Raw genomic sequence first — 18,463 nt, forward strand, 5'->3', positions numbered from 1 at the left:
AAGTTTAAATATGTTTCTGTGTACACCAATGTTAATAAAGTTGGTGTTTGTTTAATTGCCATGCTGTAGTTGATGGTCTAAATTACCGGAGGACCTCTGGTCTTTATACAAAAATTAAATGATGTGAAGAAAGTACAGATGCCAATCACTACCAATGAAATAAGGTAGGCTAACAAATTCTCAGTAAAATTTTTTTTTTAATATTGGGTCCTTTTTATATATATATATATATAAACAAAAATTTTTTTGTTTAACTTTTAGAAAAAGTGACATCAAGCTATCCATCAACATAAAATAATGGAATTTTACTTTAAGGATTGATTAAAAACAACTCGGACCATGTTGTAGATGCTGTGAAAAGTTTTCTTAATTGTATTTTTTATATCTCGAATAATTTTGTAAGGTTTTGGCCATTCAATTTTTATATAAAAAATTGCAGTATGTAGACTACTTAAATGTAAATACAAAAGTTTTATTATATTTAAACTGCTGAATTTAACATCAACTTTTTTTGGATACACTTTTTATTGCTAAGGTTAAGATAACAAAAAAGTTACCACTGATTTCTAGTATTACAGCTTTTAACTTTTTCGTCATGTTTTGATTTATTTTGGCGTGTTGATATATTCTAAAATAAACTAATTCGCTAAAAAAAAATTTAAACAAAAATAACAATAGAAGAAAAAATTTAAAAACATTTTTATAATTTTATAGGTATGTATAAAACAAAATTTAAACAAAAAACAACGAATGCATAAAAAACTTGGCACAAAATGATTAAAACAAAACATAAAATATCACTTTAGCAGAATAACTAAACATAAAATAGTGTTACCCGTAAAAGTATAGATAGTCAGTACCAAGCAAAAAGGGTATAAATTAAACAATAATAATACTGTTCAAAAAAAGTGTGAACCCAAGCATTTATAGATGTGCACTTATACGTTTGTAGAACCATTTAAAAAAACAAAAATTAATTTAATCAAAATTACTTTCTAATTTTCGTGCTCTTAAATTAGTGTCAGACTTTTCTTCTGAATTTTCGTAATTACATTTACTAGTTTTCGGTAAATTAATGTTTAAAGTTTTGCTGTTCTCGGCAGGCAATTTGTTATTGTTAGTTGTGTCATCTGTTATCGAATGGGACTTTGGTAAGTTTTTTAAAAAAGGACTTGAAGGAATACTTGATATTCTTCCTCTGCTTGTAGCATAATTTCTTACATGTGAAAGACTAAATCCTTTAAAACAAAACATGTATTACAAACAACCAACAGCATTTACAAATTTTAATCCATCTAAAAGCACAAGAACACTTTATACTTCGATAGAAAAATAGGAATTACTTCGTGATAAAAGTCCATACTTGCAAAGAATTAGCATAGTTAAATTATGACAAAATACAACACCCATACGTAATGCTTTTATAAGCTCTGTTCTCATCTTATGAGTAAGTTTGTTCACAAGAGAAAGAGCCGATATGGCAGCGTAAACGACATTAAATGCAAACACAATGTAAACATTTCCCAACCAATAAAACTTGCCAAAATTGCCTTGAAGTTCAAAATCAGTTATACCTAAAAATAAAATATTTATTTGATTTATTTTTGACATGAGGAAGTGGAAATCAAAAGTGATAAATTAGTTTATGGCCTTAGCTGATATCTGAGTTGAAAATATTTATAAATTTAGACACAGTTTAAAAACTAATTAACTTTTACCTAAATTATTTAGGTAATGTTACACAAAACAATTACTTACCTAATACTCGAGATAAAACAGGCAAAGATGAACTTAACAGTTGAAGAAATAAACAATTTAAAATAATCTTCGTCATGGTAGTATTAGCAGTCTCCGGTCTTAAATACTTGATAACCGGCAAGTTATAAAACCCAACGACTGAAGTCAGCATTAAATAGAAAATAATTAAAACTTCGAGAATTGTTCCAACTATCCCGAATCGGGATAGCGAAGCAGCACCAAGCGAATATAAATGAGATTTAACGACAGCTTCTGTTGTAACGGTTGGCAGTTCTGTCGACGATAAAATAGTTTCTGGTTCACTACTATAAGACCATAATCTCCACCACTTTGATGGTTTTTTAATTTTCTCCGGAGGTGGCTGAACTTTGAGTTTTGGTTTATCACAAGTACGTTCGGGGTTAAAATTTCTACAGAAATGAATTAAAAATTTAATGGTTTTAAGACAAAGTCTAAAGCAAACTAACTACCGTTGAAATACGACCAACTTTTCGCATTAAACTTTGTTACCAAATTTTTTTTTTAAATTTACTTAAACCTATGGAAAGAAAGTCATAGGTATAAAATATGGTCACCTGTAGTCTTTGATATATCCTTCTCTAACAGTGCTCGGGTGCAGTTCATGATCACCAATAAATATTAATTTAAGGATATGGAAAAACACCTGTTATTAGAATATAATATTAACAACTTAATTATGTTTTTTAACTTTTTAAAAATTTAAATTACAAAATGGTATGGTGCTGTTTTGGGCAATTCACATATTATTTGGTAGGATTTTATGATGTAATAAATCATTGTGCTGCCATTTAAACATCAAAAAAATTACTGAAAAAATAAAAATCTTACCAATATCAAGGCTAGAACAGATATTGCAACTAAAACTAAGACAACTAATGGGTAACCCAAGTTTTTTTCTAGCGCAGAGGCATTTTTCCTACGCTCCAGTCCTTTCCTGGTCCTTTGCACAACATGAAGTTGTTTATACAAATTACTTTGCTCCTCTAAGCCAATGCGGTAAAAATAAGCTTTTGAATTGATTTTTCTCTTAAGTGCATCCTGGTATAGAAATATAAACATGATGCATATGCATTAATTATTTTATAAAATTTGTATTTTTTTTTATCAGTAAATGTTGAGTAATTACCTAGCAAAATTCTAAAATTTAAAAAATCACAACATTGCTTATATATTTATATTTGTTATAGGCTATACTTACAAGTTACTCTTTTGCTTTATGTATATTCCTAAAACTCTAAATGCCATTGGTGTACAAACACTTAAAAAAATTAAAATTAAACATACCTCTTCCAGCTGTTCAAGCATAATTCTATTATCGTTATTTTCAAAAATATTCGGTTTGACCAATAAGTGGCCAACTGCATCAAACAAAATACTGAACCCATATGGTGTACAAGCAGATATCATGAAGAGAATACATATACACAAGAGAAAGGAGTACAAATAATGAATGCAATATTTTAAAACCAACCATATTATGCCCTGAAAAAAAAAACAATTTTATTAACATAGGCTTTTTAATAGTAATTGCCCGATTAAACGGCTGCATTCAAATTGTCGTGATATTGCCGCAACTCAAAAATAACATTTGTGCATTACAATTTACTCTACAAATGGCATTTTTTTATTTTAAAAGCTTTTAAATTGGACATACACTAAAATATAACCGTTGGTTTTTAATGCGGTAGGTTTATAACTAATGACTTTTATAAGGATGCAATGACAACAAAAATATGTCAAAAAATTGCACCTACTATATTATTATTTGAAACTTCTTATGAAAAACACAGTTAAACTATTTTGTTGTTTAAAAAATTACATTACCTGAGCTGACTCATTATTGTCAATAAAAGCTAGAACTAAAACAGCAAGGCCAAACACTATGAATGCCACCAAAAACAGAACAATAATTGTTTCATAAACTCTTGGCATTAAACCTCTTTTTTGGCCAGAGAAACCCTCGGATTCGGTGAAAAAATAGGAAAACGGCAGCAGGCCAAATAACGAGACATTGCTTAGCACAAATGTACATTCCCAAAATGCTAAAAATATTGAATATGCCAGTGTAAATTTTTAATTTTATACATTATAATTTATAATTGATGAATAATAACTATTGCCAATTTTAGTAACCCATATTTTAAAATTACTATTATTAGAAGCATGCATATTTTGACCTTGTGGTTTTGTTTATTTTTTTTTTTTTACCTAGCTATTGTTTTTTCGCTTAGAACCTCATAGGGATACAACATTCAGATTAAGCATAATAATTATAATATTATATTCCTGATGGTATAACAGACATTAAGTAAATCGGTTTAATCACAATTTAAAGAGATTAATGATATTATGGATTTTTTGTGTTTGTATACAAAACAAAAATTATTTTGAGGTGGTTACCAAAGTTTAAACAAAAGCTTTAATCATATAACCTATTTAATAAACTAAACAAAACACATCAAAAATATTAGCACTGTATTATTTACTGTATATACAGTATTTTTGAATATTAATAAAATCAATTTAATTTTCTTACTGTGAACAAGTGCACCATTAAGCCACTGCACCCAATAACTTTCAGGATAGAGATGCACAACTTCATTTCCTAGCATTGACATTGGGAGTAAAAGAACTGAGGCGAAAGAAACAGCAAGAGTGAAAGCACATAGGTGAAATGATATTCTATAATAACAAACACTTGTGTTTATAATTCTGTGAACAAATTTTGTTAAGTTTGTTTCAAAATATTTATAAAAACGTACTGTTATGCACCATATAAGATAAGCTTAAACATACTTATTAATTTTTGTTTGGATTTAGCATGACTTAACTTTAAGGGTAATTAATATAACTAAAATTGATCATTTACAATCAAGTATTTACCGGTAAACTCTTGCATCTTCATCTTCGGCAGAAATTTCTCTTTTTTGATGATATTTTGAAATGACCAAGTACGAAACGATGTAAAGCACAATTAAAGTCAAAAATGCGATAATGTATACACGAACCTAGAATTATGGTAAAAATAAATTAATCTTTAATTATATCTAATATTGTTATAAATCTGAATACCAATTAAATTGTTTACAAACCACATTGTAGAACTCTTCTTCTTTTTCTTCTATACTGGGTTCGTTAAGAACGTCTGTAGTTGCCCAATCAAACATTCTTTAATGCACATTTTATGTTAAATATTAAATCCAGTTATTTAAACATTAATCTTTACCCCCTAAAACAATATAAACAAACATTAAAAAATATTGATGACTAAAGATTTAGCAGCATGTTTAAAAAATGCATTTTTCTTAACATGTACCAAAAATTTAAAAATAACATGCAGTCTGACAAAGCAAGAGTAACCCATATAGCCATAAAGTTAATTCCCGAGTACTTTTTTAATTAGCTGCTAACAAGTAAAAGTTAACACATTACATGGCTGACAGACAGATTTACTAAACAAGATTTCTGCCGCTGTAAGTGTTACGGCTTGTTAGATAATATGTAAATTGATAATTTAACAGCCTAACTGATGACCACAAGCTACATTAACAATGTGTTGCGTAATCTTTTTTTACATAGAAATTATTTAAACTATCCTATCATATTATATTTATAACAATAACTGCAATTAAGTACAATTTATAATCTAATTATACGCTTTTTAACCTTTTTTAATTTATTTTTAAAAACAAAGATCCACTAAATATTATTATGAAACGCTTAACCACCAAAGCGAAACTATTTTTTTTATCTTGTGTTTATGAAATTGGAGACGCCTCCTTTTTTTTATCATTCTCTCGGACTTTATTTTTACATTCTCTCCTAGACCGAAGTTTCTATTAGTTTTATTCCTCGTCTACTAATTTTTTGTTTTATTAAAATTTTTAAATGTGTAGTAAAAACTTGTTAAAATAAAAAATGGCATCTAGGGGAAATTTAGAATCAAAGGTATTACAGAAAAATTTACAAAGTCAAATTGATCGGTTAGTTCATCAACTTGCTGATTTGGAAGAATCTAAGTAAGGTTACGAATTTCAATATAATAGTTTGTTGATTAGTTAACATAATTTTTTAAATACATTGTTTTATTCAAACCAATTTTAAAGATCTCTTGCAACAACGTTTGTGATAAAAGTGTAAACAGTATTTCAATACAAGGTATAAATAGTATATATAACAACTATATAAGTTATGGTTAAGACAGCTAGACATTTGATTTATTAATATATTGTGTAGGCCTTTTTTTCAACTCCATAAAAAAATTTAAATTAAAGGGATGATTTAGAAGATGAGTATGAAGAATTAAAAAATGAAACGATTGAGCAACTTAAAGAAGTGGAGGAGTCTCTTTTAAAAATGAAGAAAGGGGATGTATCTTTAGTGGATGAAATAAACGGCATGCAACTGGTTAATTAAAATATTGTTCACTGTTTATTATTTTATATATATTGTATTTAGATTTCTTTTATAGTAGATTTATACTATTTTTAACATTTAAAAATTATATTAAAAGTATAAGTTTTAGCCACAAACTTTACACATAGGCCTACCTGTTTTTTGGGGGTTTATCAACCTTGTATTGTCATATTTACTGAGGATATTGCCCTAAAAATCATGTTATCATTTTATTATACCGTTCAGTGATTGGTTTGTTGATGTTTCTTTTAGGCTATACAAGTTGCTATATCTAATGCCTTTAAAACACCTGAAGTAATCCGACTTTTTGCTAAGAAAGAACCAGGACAATTACGTATCAGGTTAAATGCTGTGGAACGGGATTTTAAAATTGGAAAGTTGGAGAAAGAACCTTATATTCATCAAAAGGTGGAAATCTTAACTGCCTTGTCAAAGCTTCAAGACAATGTAAGTAGTAATTCCAAATATTAAAAAAAATTTATTTTTTAAAAAGGAAATGTGTAAGTATGAGATTATAGTAACTTTTTCATATATTTTGCAGATTTCTTCTGATGAAAAATTGTTTCTTACCCAGCATAGTGGTTCTTCATTAAAAAACTTTCAAACAGTTGAAGAAGCAGAAAATAAAAACGTTTTAGCAGTTGCTAGTCGACAGATAAAAAATATTCAACATTAAAAGAGAAATATTAATGGGTACCTGTAATATCAATAAATAACATTAATTTAATATTAGTATGCATATTACATTTAATAGTCTACCTACACAATATATTAATGTTGTGTAGACCATTTAGTCAGTTGTCGATAAAAAAAGTTGTTATTTTTACTTTTATTAATATTTTACAATTGTTGTTTTACTTTAAGAGTTATTTTTACTATTAGTTTTTAATTAAGTTTGGCTGCATTTTATTTTAAATCTGTGTTTTATTAATTGAGCAATTGTTTTAAGCATATTTATTAAAAATTTTAAAGTGTATTTGTTCACTCTGTTATATTTGTATAGATCGGAGGTTTATTCTTTTTTTATAAAGTTCTAATGCAAAAGATAATAAAAACTTAAAATGTCATCATTCTTTGGTACGCCATGATTTACATACAAAAAATAACTAGGTTTGTAAATATTCTTGTATTTTGTAACTTAAATAGTAGTTTTTACAGGCTGGTTATATATTAAAATTACCTTGTTATGTTACAACTCTTACTATAGGCCACCTAAATTTGTTTTTATATTAGTTTAACTATCAAGATTTGTAGCTTTTATTTTGATTTTGATAACAAAGTAATTAGCTCCTTTAATATACTTTGATCCTTTTTCAATAGTTGTTTTTCTTCAGAAGTTATCTTTTTATCATTGCTTTTAATAATATTCTGCTGCATGTAGTTTTGCATCTGTAAAGGATTATTTATAATTTAAGCTTTTATTTACGGTTAGCATAAATATTTCTTACAAGTTCTTGGCTCATTCTGTAGTTAATGTTTCTGGTTTTGCACCAAATCTTTATGCTCTCTTGTCTTTCACCAATTTTCCACAACAAGGTTACAACATTCCATCTTAGTTCCAGAGATTTTGGAGCAAAAGATAATTGTGCTTGAATAGATTGTAAAACTACCCCTTTCTAAAAAAAACAAAATCAAACTTTCAGGCGAATACAGCCTCAAAAAATTAAGCAATAATTCAAATTATTAAAAAGTTTTAAGCAAAATACGCAATGTATGTTAATGGTCTAAATTAACAAACAAGGATTTTAGACCAACTAGTTTATGTTTTAGACTTAAGTTTTACTTACATCATATTTTAAGTCAAGAACTAAATAAAATGCATTGTTATAGAGAAGCTTTCCCTTTAATGTACTAAGATAACTTAAACAGGTTTGATATTCCTTCTTTAAAAACGGTAAATCATCTCCAACAGAATCATGAAATGGCTTTAAAGATTCTAACGAATCAATGCATTTTAAAGTGATATTGTTCGCATTTTCAATAGAATTCTCTTCAAAAAAAGCATTTGCTTTAAACATCATTACGCATATACAGTGATATAGTTGCTTGGCAGAGGCAATAAAAAGTTTAACATCAGAACTGCTAATATCCATTTGATTTTTTGCTTCCATGTTGGACTGGTGTTTTTGAAAACATTTTGCACAGTATTCCAATTCATTAATCTCAAATAATATCACTTTTTGAATAGAGTAGCTATGTGTGTAAGCATACAACAACTCGGCATATATTTGCAGCATGTTTGGTAATTTAACAGGAATTGAATAATTACAACTTGTTTCACCTTGAACTGAACAGTTTGTTTTTATAAGTTCAATGGCTTGCATATACCAAGCAATAGATTCTTTGAAATATTCAATTTTGGAGCAATGGTTTGCACATACATATACAACTGTTCGGATAAGTTTATCAGGGCAATTTTCCAAAAGTTTAACACTTAACGATTGTTCTTTTGATGTACCATTTATATTCAACATTACAGCATGTGTAAAATTGCTATGTCCATCTATTGAGTCCTTATTTATTAAACTATTTGTTAATAGTTTAATGATCTTGTAACTTTCCTCTGTCTTGTTACAGAATTTAAATATTTCAAACAAGTTAAATAAAAATGGAAATTTAAAAGCCTCTGAGGTATCACATTTTAAACTCTTTCTTATATATGTAATTGCTGACAAAGGTCTTTTCAGCAAACATGTTGAGCAGGCTACAATATTATACAGCAAAGCTACTTGTGATGTGTTTTGCTTTTTATTTTTAATGATATCCAATGCACTTCTTATTGCACCATTATAATCATCTTTCATAAAACAAAACCATGGCTTTAAATATGGAAAGTTTGGAATATGTTGACTGTTTGTTGCTATATCTAAAATATTGTCATCAGATTTGAAAATGGAAATGTTGTATTCCAGTATTAGTTTAAAGTCCAATAAAGTCTAAGAAGTGAAGATGTTAAAAGACAAGTAAAAATAATATATTTAAATAACAACTTGATATATATACTTACATCCTTGGCGCCATAAAATTCTAATAAATGTGTAGTTAACTGTATTATAGTGCTTCTTTTAACATCATTGGATACCCAAATTAAAATAATAGCACTTCCAACACGAAATAGGTTCTTTTTTATTTTTTCTATAATAGAAATATTTATCAAAATTAGGTAGTATTGCATTACTTGGAAAAAATAACAGCCTTACCAAAAATTTGATCCTTTTTAACAAACGTTTCTTGTAATTCTGTAAATCCATTCAATAGATCTTCACATTTATTTGAACAATCTTTAAAGAGATTATCTTTATCCCCTTTCATTACTAAACAAAATGTAGTGTTATTACTTAAAAAAAGGAAAAATCTTAATAACAAAAAAATCTTACTTTTATTACAGCACCAAATCACATTTTTATTAAACCAATGTAAATTCTTGCTGTCCAGGGTATTGTTTTTCTCAGTAAAGAATTGTGACGCAATGCAATTAAAGCATATATTAATTTTATCTTGCAAATCATCTTCATTCCAATGTAAATCTAATTCAAAATTGAATGATGTTATTTAACAAATGCATTTGAAATATTTTATTGTTTTTACCATAATTTTAATATTTTAATAATGTATTAGTCATAAACACAATACAATTTATATAGTCTCAGTTCTTTTAAAAACTATATAAAAAATAACATTTAATAGCATTTAACATAACCATTTTTACAATGCTTAAATGCCTTTTGCTTTAGAGTTATTTTAACATTTAAAGAAGTTTTTTAATTTTTCATTAACTAAAGTGTCACAGCTGTATAACAAAGTTAGTTTAAGGATAAGCTGGGTGTTAAACGTAACTATAGAAAAAGCTGTGAAATTTCTGTTATCACATTTACATTTAAAACAAAAAAATATTAGCCAATAAAACAAACAACAATAAAATACTTTTTATAACATTCCAGTGGAGTTCATGCTGAGTTTGAATACTTTGTAGAGACATTTATCTAGGTAGTATATAAACTTATTAAATTGTAAGCTATTTTCCGTTTCTATAACGCTACGACAGAAAATTAGATTAGGGAATCTCCCAATTTAGTAACTAATGAATACAAATCTTATTTTAATAAATAAGTTTTAATACTATATATAATTTGTTAACAAATTAATAATTTAATTAAAACAAAAATAACATTTTTTTTGAATGTGTGAATATTAGCAAGCTCAAAAATATTTTTACGTATATTTCTTTGTGAGGATAAACTTTCTGTAAAACATGTGTGTTTTTTATTAATATAAAGTTCCGTGAGACGTTGACATTCTTAACATCTGAACTTGCTTAAACTTGCACTTGAACGCTTAATTCTTTTGAAAATCGGAAACAATTTACAACACCGTTTTTTTTATTCATCAGGTATGTTTTTCTACTTTTCTTGTTGTAGCAAAATTTATATAACAATGTAAAGTAATATCTATGGTATCATCTTAACTCTTTTTTAACCGATTTTTTTTTGCATATATATTTTTTTATCCTCGATGTGGGAAAGTCGAATGCGCGACTTAAACATAGAGTAACATTAGTTACTCCTACCCAGTCTCGAGTTGCCTGTGGCAACTTTGGTTTGGGATATAATAGATTATAATTGCCGGTTAATTATGCTGCTGATTAAGTGCTGGCTCAGCAGGAGCTCATACCGTTTAAATTGCCTTACTCAAGGCGCTTCAGCATAAGGTCAATAGGGATTAAACCCATGACCCCATGTGTGGTAAAGCAAGTGTTCTTACCACTACACCACGCTGCCGGTGATTATTTTACCTGCTAATATATTTTGTTTAAATTATTTGATTTTCCTTTAAAAATTTTGATTAGTTTAGTCATTAAATAGTTAGCACCATTTTTTAAATTTATTTTTTGCCATTTAAATAGTAAATGGTCATTACTTTAATTGTTAGATTTAAATTGGAAAAACACAAATAACTGTGCAAAGTGCAAACATTCATCTACATAATAGGTTGCAATTTGTACATAAGCCCTGACTAGTTTTTTTACATTTAAATTCCATAAACCATCCTCAAACAATAATTTTTTCTGTTGTAAGTTTAAAAATAAAAAGATCGTGGTAAAATATGGTAAGTATTTGCCTTATATGAAAACATATTCTTAAGATATCCAATATTTAATGTTGTATGTAAGTGGGTCCTTATGCTTATTCAAAACAGGCAGCTGAATAAGTTGTCTATTTTTTTCTTTTATTTTTGAAAAAATGCAATGTTTTTGATAATTTTTTTATTTGCAAATTTTTAACCAAATCTTGGACATGCCAGAAAAATCCAGACATATTCCTAACACAAACCTAAAAAAACTATGCCCCACCAGCATGCCCTAACCTATTGTTTCTGTGATTATAAAATATATTGTGTTGAAACCAACAAATACTTTGGTTTTAAAAACTTTTCAGCAGCTTGCTATTCTGACAAGATATTTTTAATATTTTTTATAAAATTATATAAATGGTTTGAATTTAAGTTACATAACGTAAACGAAAACAAAATGATGAAAAGTTTTATGAATTAATATAGAAATTTAAAAAGTTAGGAGTTACTACACCCTTTAAAAGCTTTTATTTTTTCAAGGATTAGAAAAAAATTGGAATCATTATTGAAGTTGAATCAAATGGAGGAAGTAGACAAAGATGATGACGAAGTAGTTGAAGAATTTAATATTTTTCATTCCAAAACTCTCGCTGAAAATTTATATTTGCTACAATACCCCATCAATCATTGTAAAAAGAAATACTCGAGTGAACAAAGATATGTTGCTCGCATAAAACCGCAGCACAATAAGATTGAAATTGAAACTATATTGGATGTGAATAGTCCTAATTATGACCAAAGTAAAGGAGAACAAATAGCTTTAAATGTTGACGGTAACAATGCAAGTGAAGAGCTTACATATAAAAGTTCTGTAATGGACGCACAAGTTTTATCCTCAAGTTTTATGTCACAAAATGGTAAACGATATGCTGCTGGTTTGATTGAGGGTAACCAAATTCATTTAACATCCATAGCACAAGTTATTCAAATGCGGCCTAGCTTTAAGTATATGGATAAAGCTGAAAAACGGGCCGTTCAAGCTGCTAAGATGAAGGCCCAAGCAGAATCGGGCAATTCCTCCCAAGATGAAGCGGATGATGCCAAAGCAGTCACTGTTCGATTTAAAGGAGCTGAAACAGAAGCTGCTAGAGCGGCACGAGAAAGCTCATACGCCTCATATGAGAAAAAACTTTTGTCTGAAAAATGGATTTCTACAACAGTTCATCACCAAGGCGACTCTATTTATGAAAGAGAAACTAATCGTCTGGCCTCAACAAAACTAGACCATGGTGATATATCAGAAATGTTACAACCACCTAGTAAATACTTGGAAACAATAGTGCCAAATTACATTGAGGCGGGTACAGAAATAAATTTAGGACCAGCCGATGTTCTCTCACTTGCAAACCTAAGGGAAATCCCACTTCCAGATCAGTTGAAAGCACTAATGCGAAATGCTAAAATAATTCATTTTTCACACTTGTTAAGTCTACTACCTGACTCTCCCGACAAAAATGTTGTTGCTCGCTCTCTGCAATCTTATGCAGTTCTAGTGCGAGGTTGCTGGATAGTAAAAAGCGAAGTTCTTTATCCGCCTAAAACTTTGAGCAGCATTTCAGGTGTGTTAGCTGAAATGATGTGCAAGGCCCGTGACTACATTTTATGTTTATTTACCCAACATGAGTATCTTGTTCGCCGGGATGTTGCAAAAAAGGTAAAAATACCAGGTGATGAAATAAAAGCTATTTTTAACGATATTGCAATAATGAAGTCGGGAAAAGGATGGCATCTGCGATTGTTACCCGACGTAAGATTTGTCAAACAATTTCCTGATGTAGCAGAGCGGCAAGTTATGGTATGGAGTAACAGATTTAAACAACTTGCCAAACTGCTCCAAATTGAAGTTGAAGAATATGTTGAACTTCCAGTGAACCAATCAAATATGGAAACTCCCACAAAGATATCTTCACCAAAAGCTGTAAGCAAGCGAAAATCTCAATCGGAAAAATCCAAAGCTGCAAAAACATCTTCGGTAAAAATAAAAAAAGAAATCCTTAGTCCAAAATCGTCTTTCACGATGAATCAATCTTTAAATAATCAGACTTTTAACAACAATGTTGACATGCAGAACAAATCTAATAACATTATACCAATGCAGATTGTAGACCCTGCAGAATTTGAATCAAAGGTTAAACAAGAGAGATCGCTTTTACAACCTGAACCCATTAACCCAATACCATTTGTGCAGCCTAGAACAGTTGGGGTTGAAATTACAAACTCAAACAAATATAACTCTTTTTCTGGCCAAACTTCAGCCGAAGTACCGAATTTTTCCATGCCTAATTCTAGTTTAAATTCTATAAACATGGACAGTATTAATTCCACTGTAGCCTCTGTAGCCGACCAATTTCGCCAACAAAATGGTCTGTTTAACGAAAACTCTGAAACTTCTAAATCAGATATAAACAATCTTACTGAAAAAATATCTTTTATTAAAACAGAACCTCACTAAGTTAAACAAAATACAATTGTGAACACGATTTTTGTTTAAAATAGAAAAATAGTTTATTTTTTTTATGTTGATATCATGTTTTAGTTCAAACTATTATCTTGTTTTAGAATAATAAAAAAACGTGCAAATGTGTTATACTAAATTTACAATTTCTCTGTAATTAATATATGCAAAAGGAACACATTTAAAATACGAACTGGTTTTATATCAAATAAAAGTAGGTGTTTTATACCGATCTAAAAGCCTATAGTTAAAGTTATGATAAGTATTGACATTAGGTAAATCAACTAACAACACTGTATTTAAACTGTATCTTTGTACAACATGTTTAATTTAGCAGCAGAATTTGTTAATTAAGAAAATAGGTAATTTAAAAACCCAGAAATACATTTTTTTTAAAAAACTGTTTATACTACGTAACGAGTAACATAGCCAGTAACATAAACCCAACAACAAAAGTTAATACTAACAAGCCTGCGTTGTAGAGTTTGGTAAAATTATACAGATGACAAACTTGTTTTTCCGTTGGCGTTGCGTATGTTATTTCCCGTAGTGCTTCCCATCCTCCTTGATTGTTAATCCAACGTAGAATGCCTTCTTCGTGGGTTAACTCCCCGAGGTAGTCAATTAATTTGTTTATAAATTCAGGGTGATCTTGTTCTACACAATCCAAGGACAATTCTGTTTAATAATAAAAGGCTGTTAAGTGTGTTCTAATATTAAACACTTGAAAAATGATAGTGGGTTTATTTTAAGTAACCTAGCTAAACAGGTTTACGACCTTATCATTTTCATTGTATGATTAAAAAAAGTTTAAATGTCAATGACGGTTGTTTTTTAAGAAAATGTGGAATTTTAAGGTGATAGAATTTAAACAAATGAATTCTTTACCTGTTGCTATTGCAAGAATGGCAAATATTCGACCCCAAGTTATATATCTAGGGACTTGGTCCGAAAATTTTTCTTTACTTGATTCTTTAACAGTTGTTCTGTCTTCAAGCTGTGAATTGAAACGTAACAAATCTAATTATTAACTATAAAAAATCTTATTTTGGTAAGTGTGCTAGTAAAATAGGGCAAACATTAAGATTTAAAAATATTGTAAGACTACAAGTACCGGTTCAGTTTTGGGTCTAGTCGAAAGAATTGACGTTGATAACTCAAATAAAGTTTTCCTAAGAACTTCTTCTGATTTTATAGTAACACCAATCTACAATACAAAACGTATAATAAACAAATCAGCCGTGAGTTGGCACAGATTTTAGTAGATCAGCACTTACTTGTGTTGCGATATTTGAAAACACGTGTTTGTAACGTTTTTCCATTGTGTATGTTATAAACCTTACTTCGGTATAACAAGGGTGTTCCATCCCTTTTGGTCGTAGTGAGGCTATACTAAAAGATAAACAGACTTAGTATTAGGAGAATTGTATAGATGTCACCGTTTAACAATTTTTCATTCGTATAGGCTATTTATGGGCCTAACCTAATCAATTATAAGCCCGATTTAGAGTATGTTAAAATAAACATGTACAAATAGCGTGTTCATCCTGTGAAGTGGCATTATTAATTGACATGTTTGTCACTTAACTATTTTAAATACGCAGAATTTGTCTAACAAAAACTGGCGATAATCCAACAATTTAAGTTTGATTTGTTACTAGATAATACCTTTCATCGTAGCGCTGTTCCCGTAATTTATGAACGACGCAATTTCGGCAAATATCTTTTACTTGCTCCATTTCCATATTTTCTTGAACTCGCAGCAAAGCACGAGCACCTGATGGGCCACTAAATTATAACAATATTTAAATGGGTTAAAACAAAGCTTTAAAATTTACTTAGCGAAGAGATTTTCAAGCAAATGGAATTTATAAACATGTTATTAAACGTGCGTTGAAATATATAAAGACTGCAAAAAATGTTATACCTGTTTTCATGCAAAATGGCAGGCCTGCCGCTCGACGAATAAAACACCGTTGCCCGTCTAAGTTTTGACCTAACATCCAATGGAATCGATTTATTTAAATCCAGACCGTTTTTGTTGCTAGGTAAACTTGTTTTAGGAATTGTTGGGGCGTTTAGGTTACCCACACCTATCTTTCTTCGGGGAGAATCAGGGCTCAGTTGTCGGTCTGTGGCCGAGTTTCGAAATTTACTCGACACCATTATTCGACGACGTAGATTAGCCTGTGCTTCGACAACTCTTGCGTTTGGTCCCTAAAATTTAAAATTGTTATGAAAGGTTAAGTGTTGGTGGTTTAATATAAAACAATTTGGTAATACAGTAAAGGCGTTTTGAAAAGATAGGAACCAGTAATAGTCTAAAAAAATAAATAAATTTTATAAACATACTTTGCTAGTATCTGGCAATTCTTCTTTTGTGTTTGTTTTTTCAGGAGTCAATTTCGTAGTATTGTCTTCGTAATCAAAAGATATTCGGTCGTTAGCTGAGTCGTCGTTCTTACCAATAAGATGGTGACCCATTGAGTGTCGTCTTTTCTGATGTTCTTCGAAATTATGGGATCTTTCTAAGTTTAAACTGCGACGCGAAGTCTTACTAGCCATAGCGAATCAGCCTAATCCAAGAACAATATTTCGGTGTTAAACCACGAATTGACGTGAACTAGTTTTGCCCGGAGAGATTATAGATTATAGCTTTATTAAGCGTTTATATTACGTATAGTTTACGCTGTGTTTTGCTATATAAAACAACCTTAATAGAAATAAGTTACCTAGAAATTCAATCGATTTAATTATCTTCCAATTTCTTTGACGTTACAGTAAGAAAGCTAATATTTGTTTATAATAATGTCATATTAAAAAGAATATTACCCTTACACGATCAGCTGCCTTTAAGGTATTTAATGTATTACAATTAGGTTACAAAACACGTTGTAAAGTCGTTAAAAATGTTTCTTAGAACGCGTGACTTTCTACTGTTTATCGGTATATTTTCCCTTGCTGTATTAATACACTGTCTCAGCCTTAATGTGTTTACAATATTATTGTTTGCCAATCTATCTATCAATTAACTGTCAATATCATAATTGAGTTTTTATATAAACACCGGAAGTGTGTATATGCTTACTGTACCCACAAATCAATAGGTACTCTGTTTTTTGTTAATTTATTAAATTAAAAAAAGGTTAACAATTTTGTTCTGATGGTAACACACTTATTAAATCTGCCTGTGCTTTGTTCAATTCGATATGAACCCTTAAAATCTTAAATTCTAATGATCAAAGTAGAAAATTAGGCACGCAGATTAAACATGCTGATATTTACTATACGCGGACTTAGCAGTATTGAATTAAAATAAATTAGAAATCGTGTTTATGTAAAAGTCATAAAATTATTCATTTCACGCAATTGGAAATTTTGTCATGTTTATTAAACATAAATTGAAGATCAAAATAATGTAATAAACATCACAAAATTTTCCAAGTGCGTAGTTTTTCTTATGATTTTATTTTGTAACAACATAAATTAAAGACTACATCATACTATTTATAAAAACGAATTTGTATTACAATATCTAGTTAGTATACGGAGACTAAAAATTATCACAACAGCAATTAACTATTAGCTATAAACATTCAAAAGTGCATCATTCTATATCGCAAATAAAAACTATTTTCAGCAACGCCACGAGCTAAATTAACTTCAGTGCAGTAACCACAAACTAAGTTAACCTAACAAAATAAACACTGGATAGCCTAGGCTAGAGCATAGACACTTATACACTTCAGTGCAACAAACTTTTTAATCCTGCTTTAAATGTATTAACTACTTGGGTACACAGCTGTGACAACTGTAATCTCTACACTACGATGCAAAGTCTATATTAAGAATTATGTCCTGTCTTGTAACCTATTAGTATATATTATTGGTGCATGCTGGCACCCCAAGTTTCCTGAATGAGCGCAGAAAAGTAGGAAGGTTAAATGTCCACTTAATATCAATATTACGGTTTTGGCATATGACTGTGCTCTTTTTACGCTTAATTTAAACATATATTTAGAAAATAGTTCTATTTATACAGCAATACAAATAGGCTACAACATTTTACACTTGTTTTTTTTTTAATTCCAACACTTTAAGATATCTGTCGTATGCTAACAATCTAACCTGTATATTAAACTTGTTTGACTAATAATAAATATACTAAGAGAGAGAAAGCAGTGTGTGTAACTTGCTTTATTAGCCTCGCGTTAGTAACTTCCCTTAGTTGTTACATGTAAAAGCGTGGTAAATTATTATACTCGGTTTATAAAAGCCTTTTTGGCATTTATTAATGCGGAGGAACTTCCTTAATTAAGCTGGTAGTTTTAGTTTGTCATACCATGATAAATCTTTTAAAGATAAATGAGAAAAGGGCAATGCGTTATTTCAAATTCAATGCTATTATGACGTAATTGCGAAAACGAAAACAGTTGAAGAAAAAAAAACTGTCGCCTAAGTGAGTGCTAGTGGAAATTAAGTAACTACTGTCAGTATATGTAAGCACATTTAAACTTCCTGATACTAAGCTATTGAAAAGTTATGACAAAAATTATTATTTGTTAAACAAACACTTTATGTGGTTATTCAAAGCAAAAGTTGTTGCCTTTTTGCATAAAGTTACCATGTTTAATCAATAGCTCATTTTTGTAAACATTATATACTTCCATTGCATACTCCATT

At 29.3% G+C, this 18,463-nt stretch overlaps 5 protein-coding genes across 7 annotated transcripts; 2 read left to right on the forward strand and 3 right to left on the reverse strand.

Moving 5' to 3' along the window:
• Positions 1-592: 592 nt before the first annotated feature.
• LOC145751640 (limb region 1 protein homolog) lies at positions 593-5,009 on the reverse strand. The gene is made up of 10 exons (XM_082567828.1): positions 4,872-5,009; positions 4,663-4,787; positions 4,316-4,461; positions 3,604-3,821; positions 3,064-3,261; positions 2,608-2,817; positions 2,334-2,422; positions 1,759-2,168; positions 1,413-1,574; positions 593-1,238 (listed from the first exon to the last, which is right to left on the reverse strand). The coding sequence occupies exons 1-10, from the start codon at positions 4,944-4,946 to the stop codon at positions 979-981; spliced, it is 1,893 nt and encodes a 630-aa protein (XP_082423954.1). The 5' UTR covers positions 4,947-5,009; the 3' UTR covers positions 593-978.
• A 609-nt stretch (positions 5,010-5,618) lies between these two features.
• On the forward strand, positions 5,619-7,173 carry LOC145749933 (protein LZIC-like). Its single transcript, XM_082565817.1, has 4 exons — positions 5,619-5,798; positions 6,054-6,186; positions 6,448-6,642; positions 6,737-7,173. The coding sequence occupies exons 1-4, from the start codon at positions 5,698-5,700 to the stop codon at positions 6,869-6,871; spliced, it is 564 nt and encodes a 187-aa protein (XP_082421943.1). The 5' UTR covers positions 5,619-5,697; the 3' UTR covers positions 6,872-7,173.
• Positions 6,569-10,234, reverse strand: LOC145749932 (uncharacterized). 2 transcript variants are annotated; one of them, XR_014283656.1, is made up of 7 exons: positions 10,120-10,234; positions 9,573-9,722; positions 9,203-9,509; positions 7,983-9,131; positions 7,644-7,811; positions 7,376-7,584; positions 6,569-6,892 (listed from the first exon to the last, which is right to left on the reverse strand). XR_014283656.1 is itself a non-coding variant. In XM_082565816.1 (6 exons), the coding sequence occupies exons 3-6, from the start codon at positions 9,368-9,370 to the stop codon at positions 7,453-7,455; spliced, it is 1,617 nt and encodes a 538-aa protein (XP_082421942.1). In that variant the 5' UTR covers positions 9,371-9,509; positions 9,573-9,722; positions 10,120-10,234; the 3' UTR covers positions 6,569-7,452. The 2 variants fall into 2 exon arrangements, 1 of the variants encoding a protein (XP_082421942.1); XM_082565816.1 differs by having other exon boundaries at positions 6,569-7,584.
• A 233-nt stretch (positions 10,235-10,467) lies between these two features.
• On the forward strand, positions 10,468-13,965 carry LOC145751639 (DNA-directed RNA polymerase III subunit RPC5-like). Its single transcript, XM_082567827.1, has 2 exons — positions 10,468-10,585; positions 11,806-13,965. Exon 2 carries the CDS (start codon positions 11,846-11,848, stop codon positions 13,775-13,777), a length of 1,932 nt encoding a protein of 643 aa, XP_082423953.1. The 5' UTR covers positions 10,468-10,585; positions 11,806-11,845; the 3' UTR covers positions 13,778-13,965.
• Positions 13,867-17,090, reverse strand: LOC145751641 (uncharacterized). Of its 2 annotated transcripts, XM_082567830.1 has the most exons (8): positions 16,513-17,090; positions 16,133-16,356; positions 15,708-15,997; positions 15,449-15,568; positions 15,058-15,172; positions 14,895-14,987; positions 14,669-14,777; positions 13,867-14,458 (listed from the first exon to the last, which is right to left on the reverse strand). In XM_082567830.1, exons 2-8 carry the CDS (start codon positions 16,343-16,345, stop codon positions 14,190-14,192), a joined length of 1,209 nt encoding a protein of 402 aa, XP_082423956.1. In that variant the 5' UTR covers positions 16,346-16,356; positions 16,513-17,090; the 3' UTR covers positions 13,867-14,189. The 2 variants fall into 2 exon arrangements, with proteins under 2 accessions (XP_082423956.1, XP_082423955.1); XM_082567829.1 differs by having other exon boundaries at positions 16,133-17,090.
• Positions 17,091-18,463: the final 1,373 nt, after the last annotated feature.

This window comes from Corella eumyota, chromosome 4 (genome assembly GCF_963082875.1).
Source record: "Corella eumyota chromosome 4, kaCorEumy4.1, whole genome shotgun sequence".
In the NCBI taxonomy this organism is placed as follows: Eukaryota; Metazoa; Chordata; class Ascidiacea; order Phlebobranchia; family Corellidae; genus Corella; species Corella eumyota.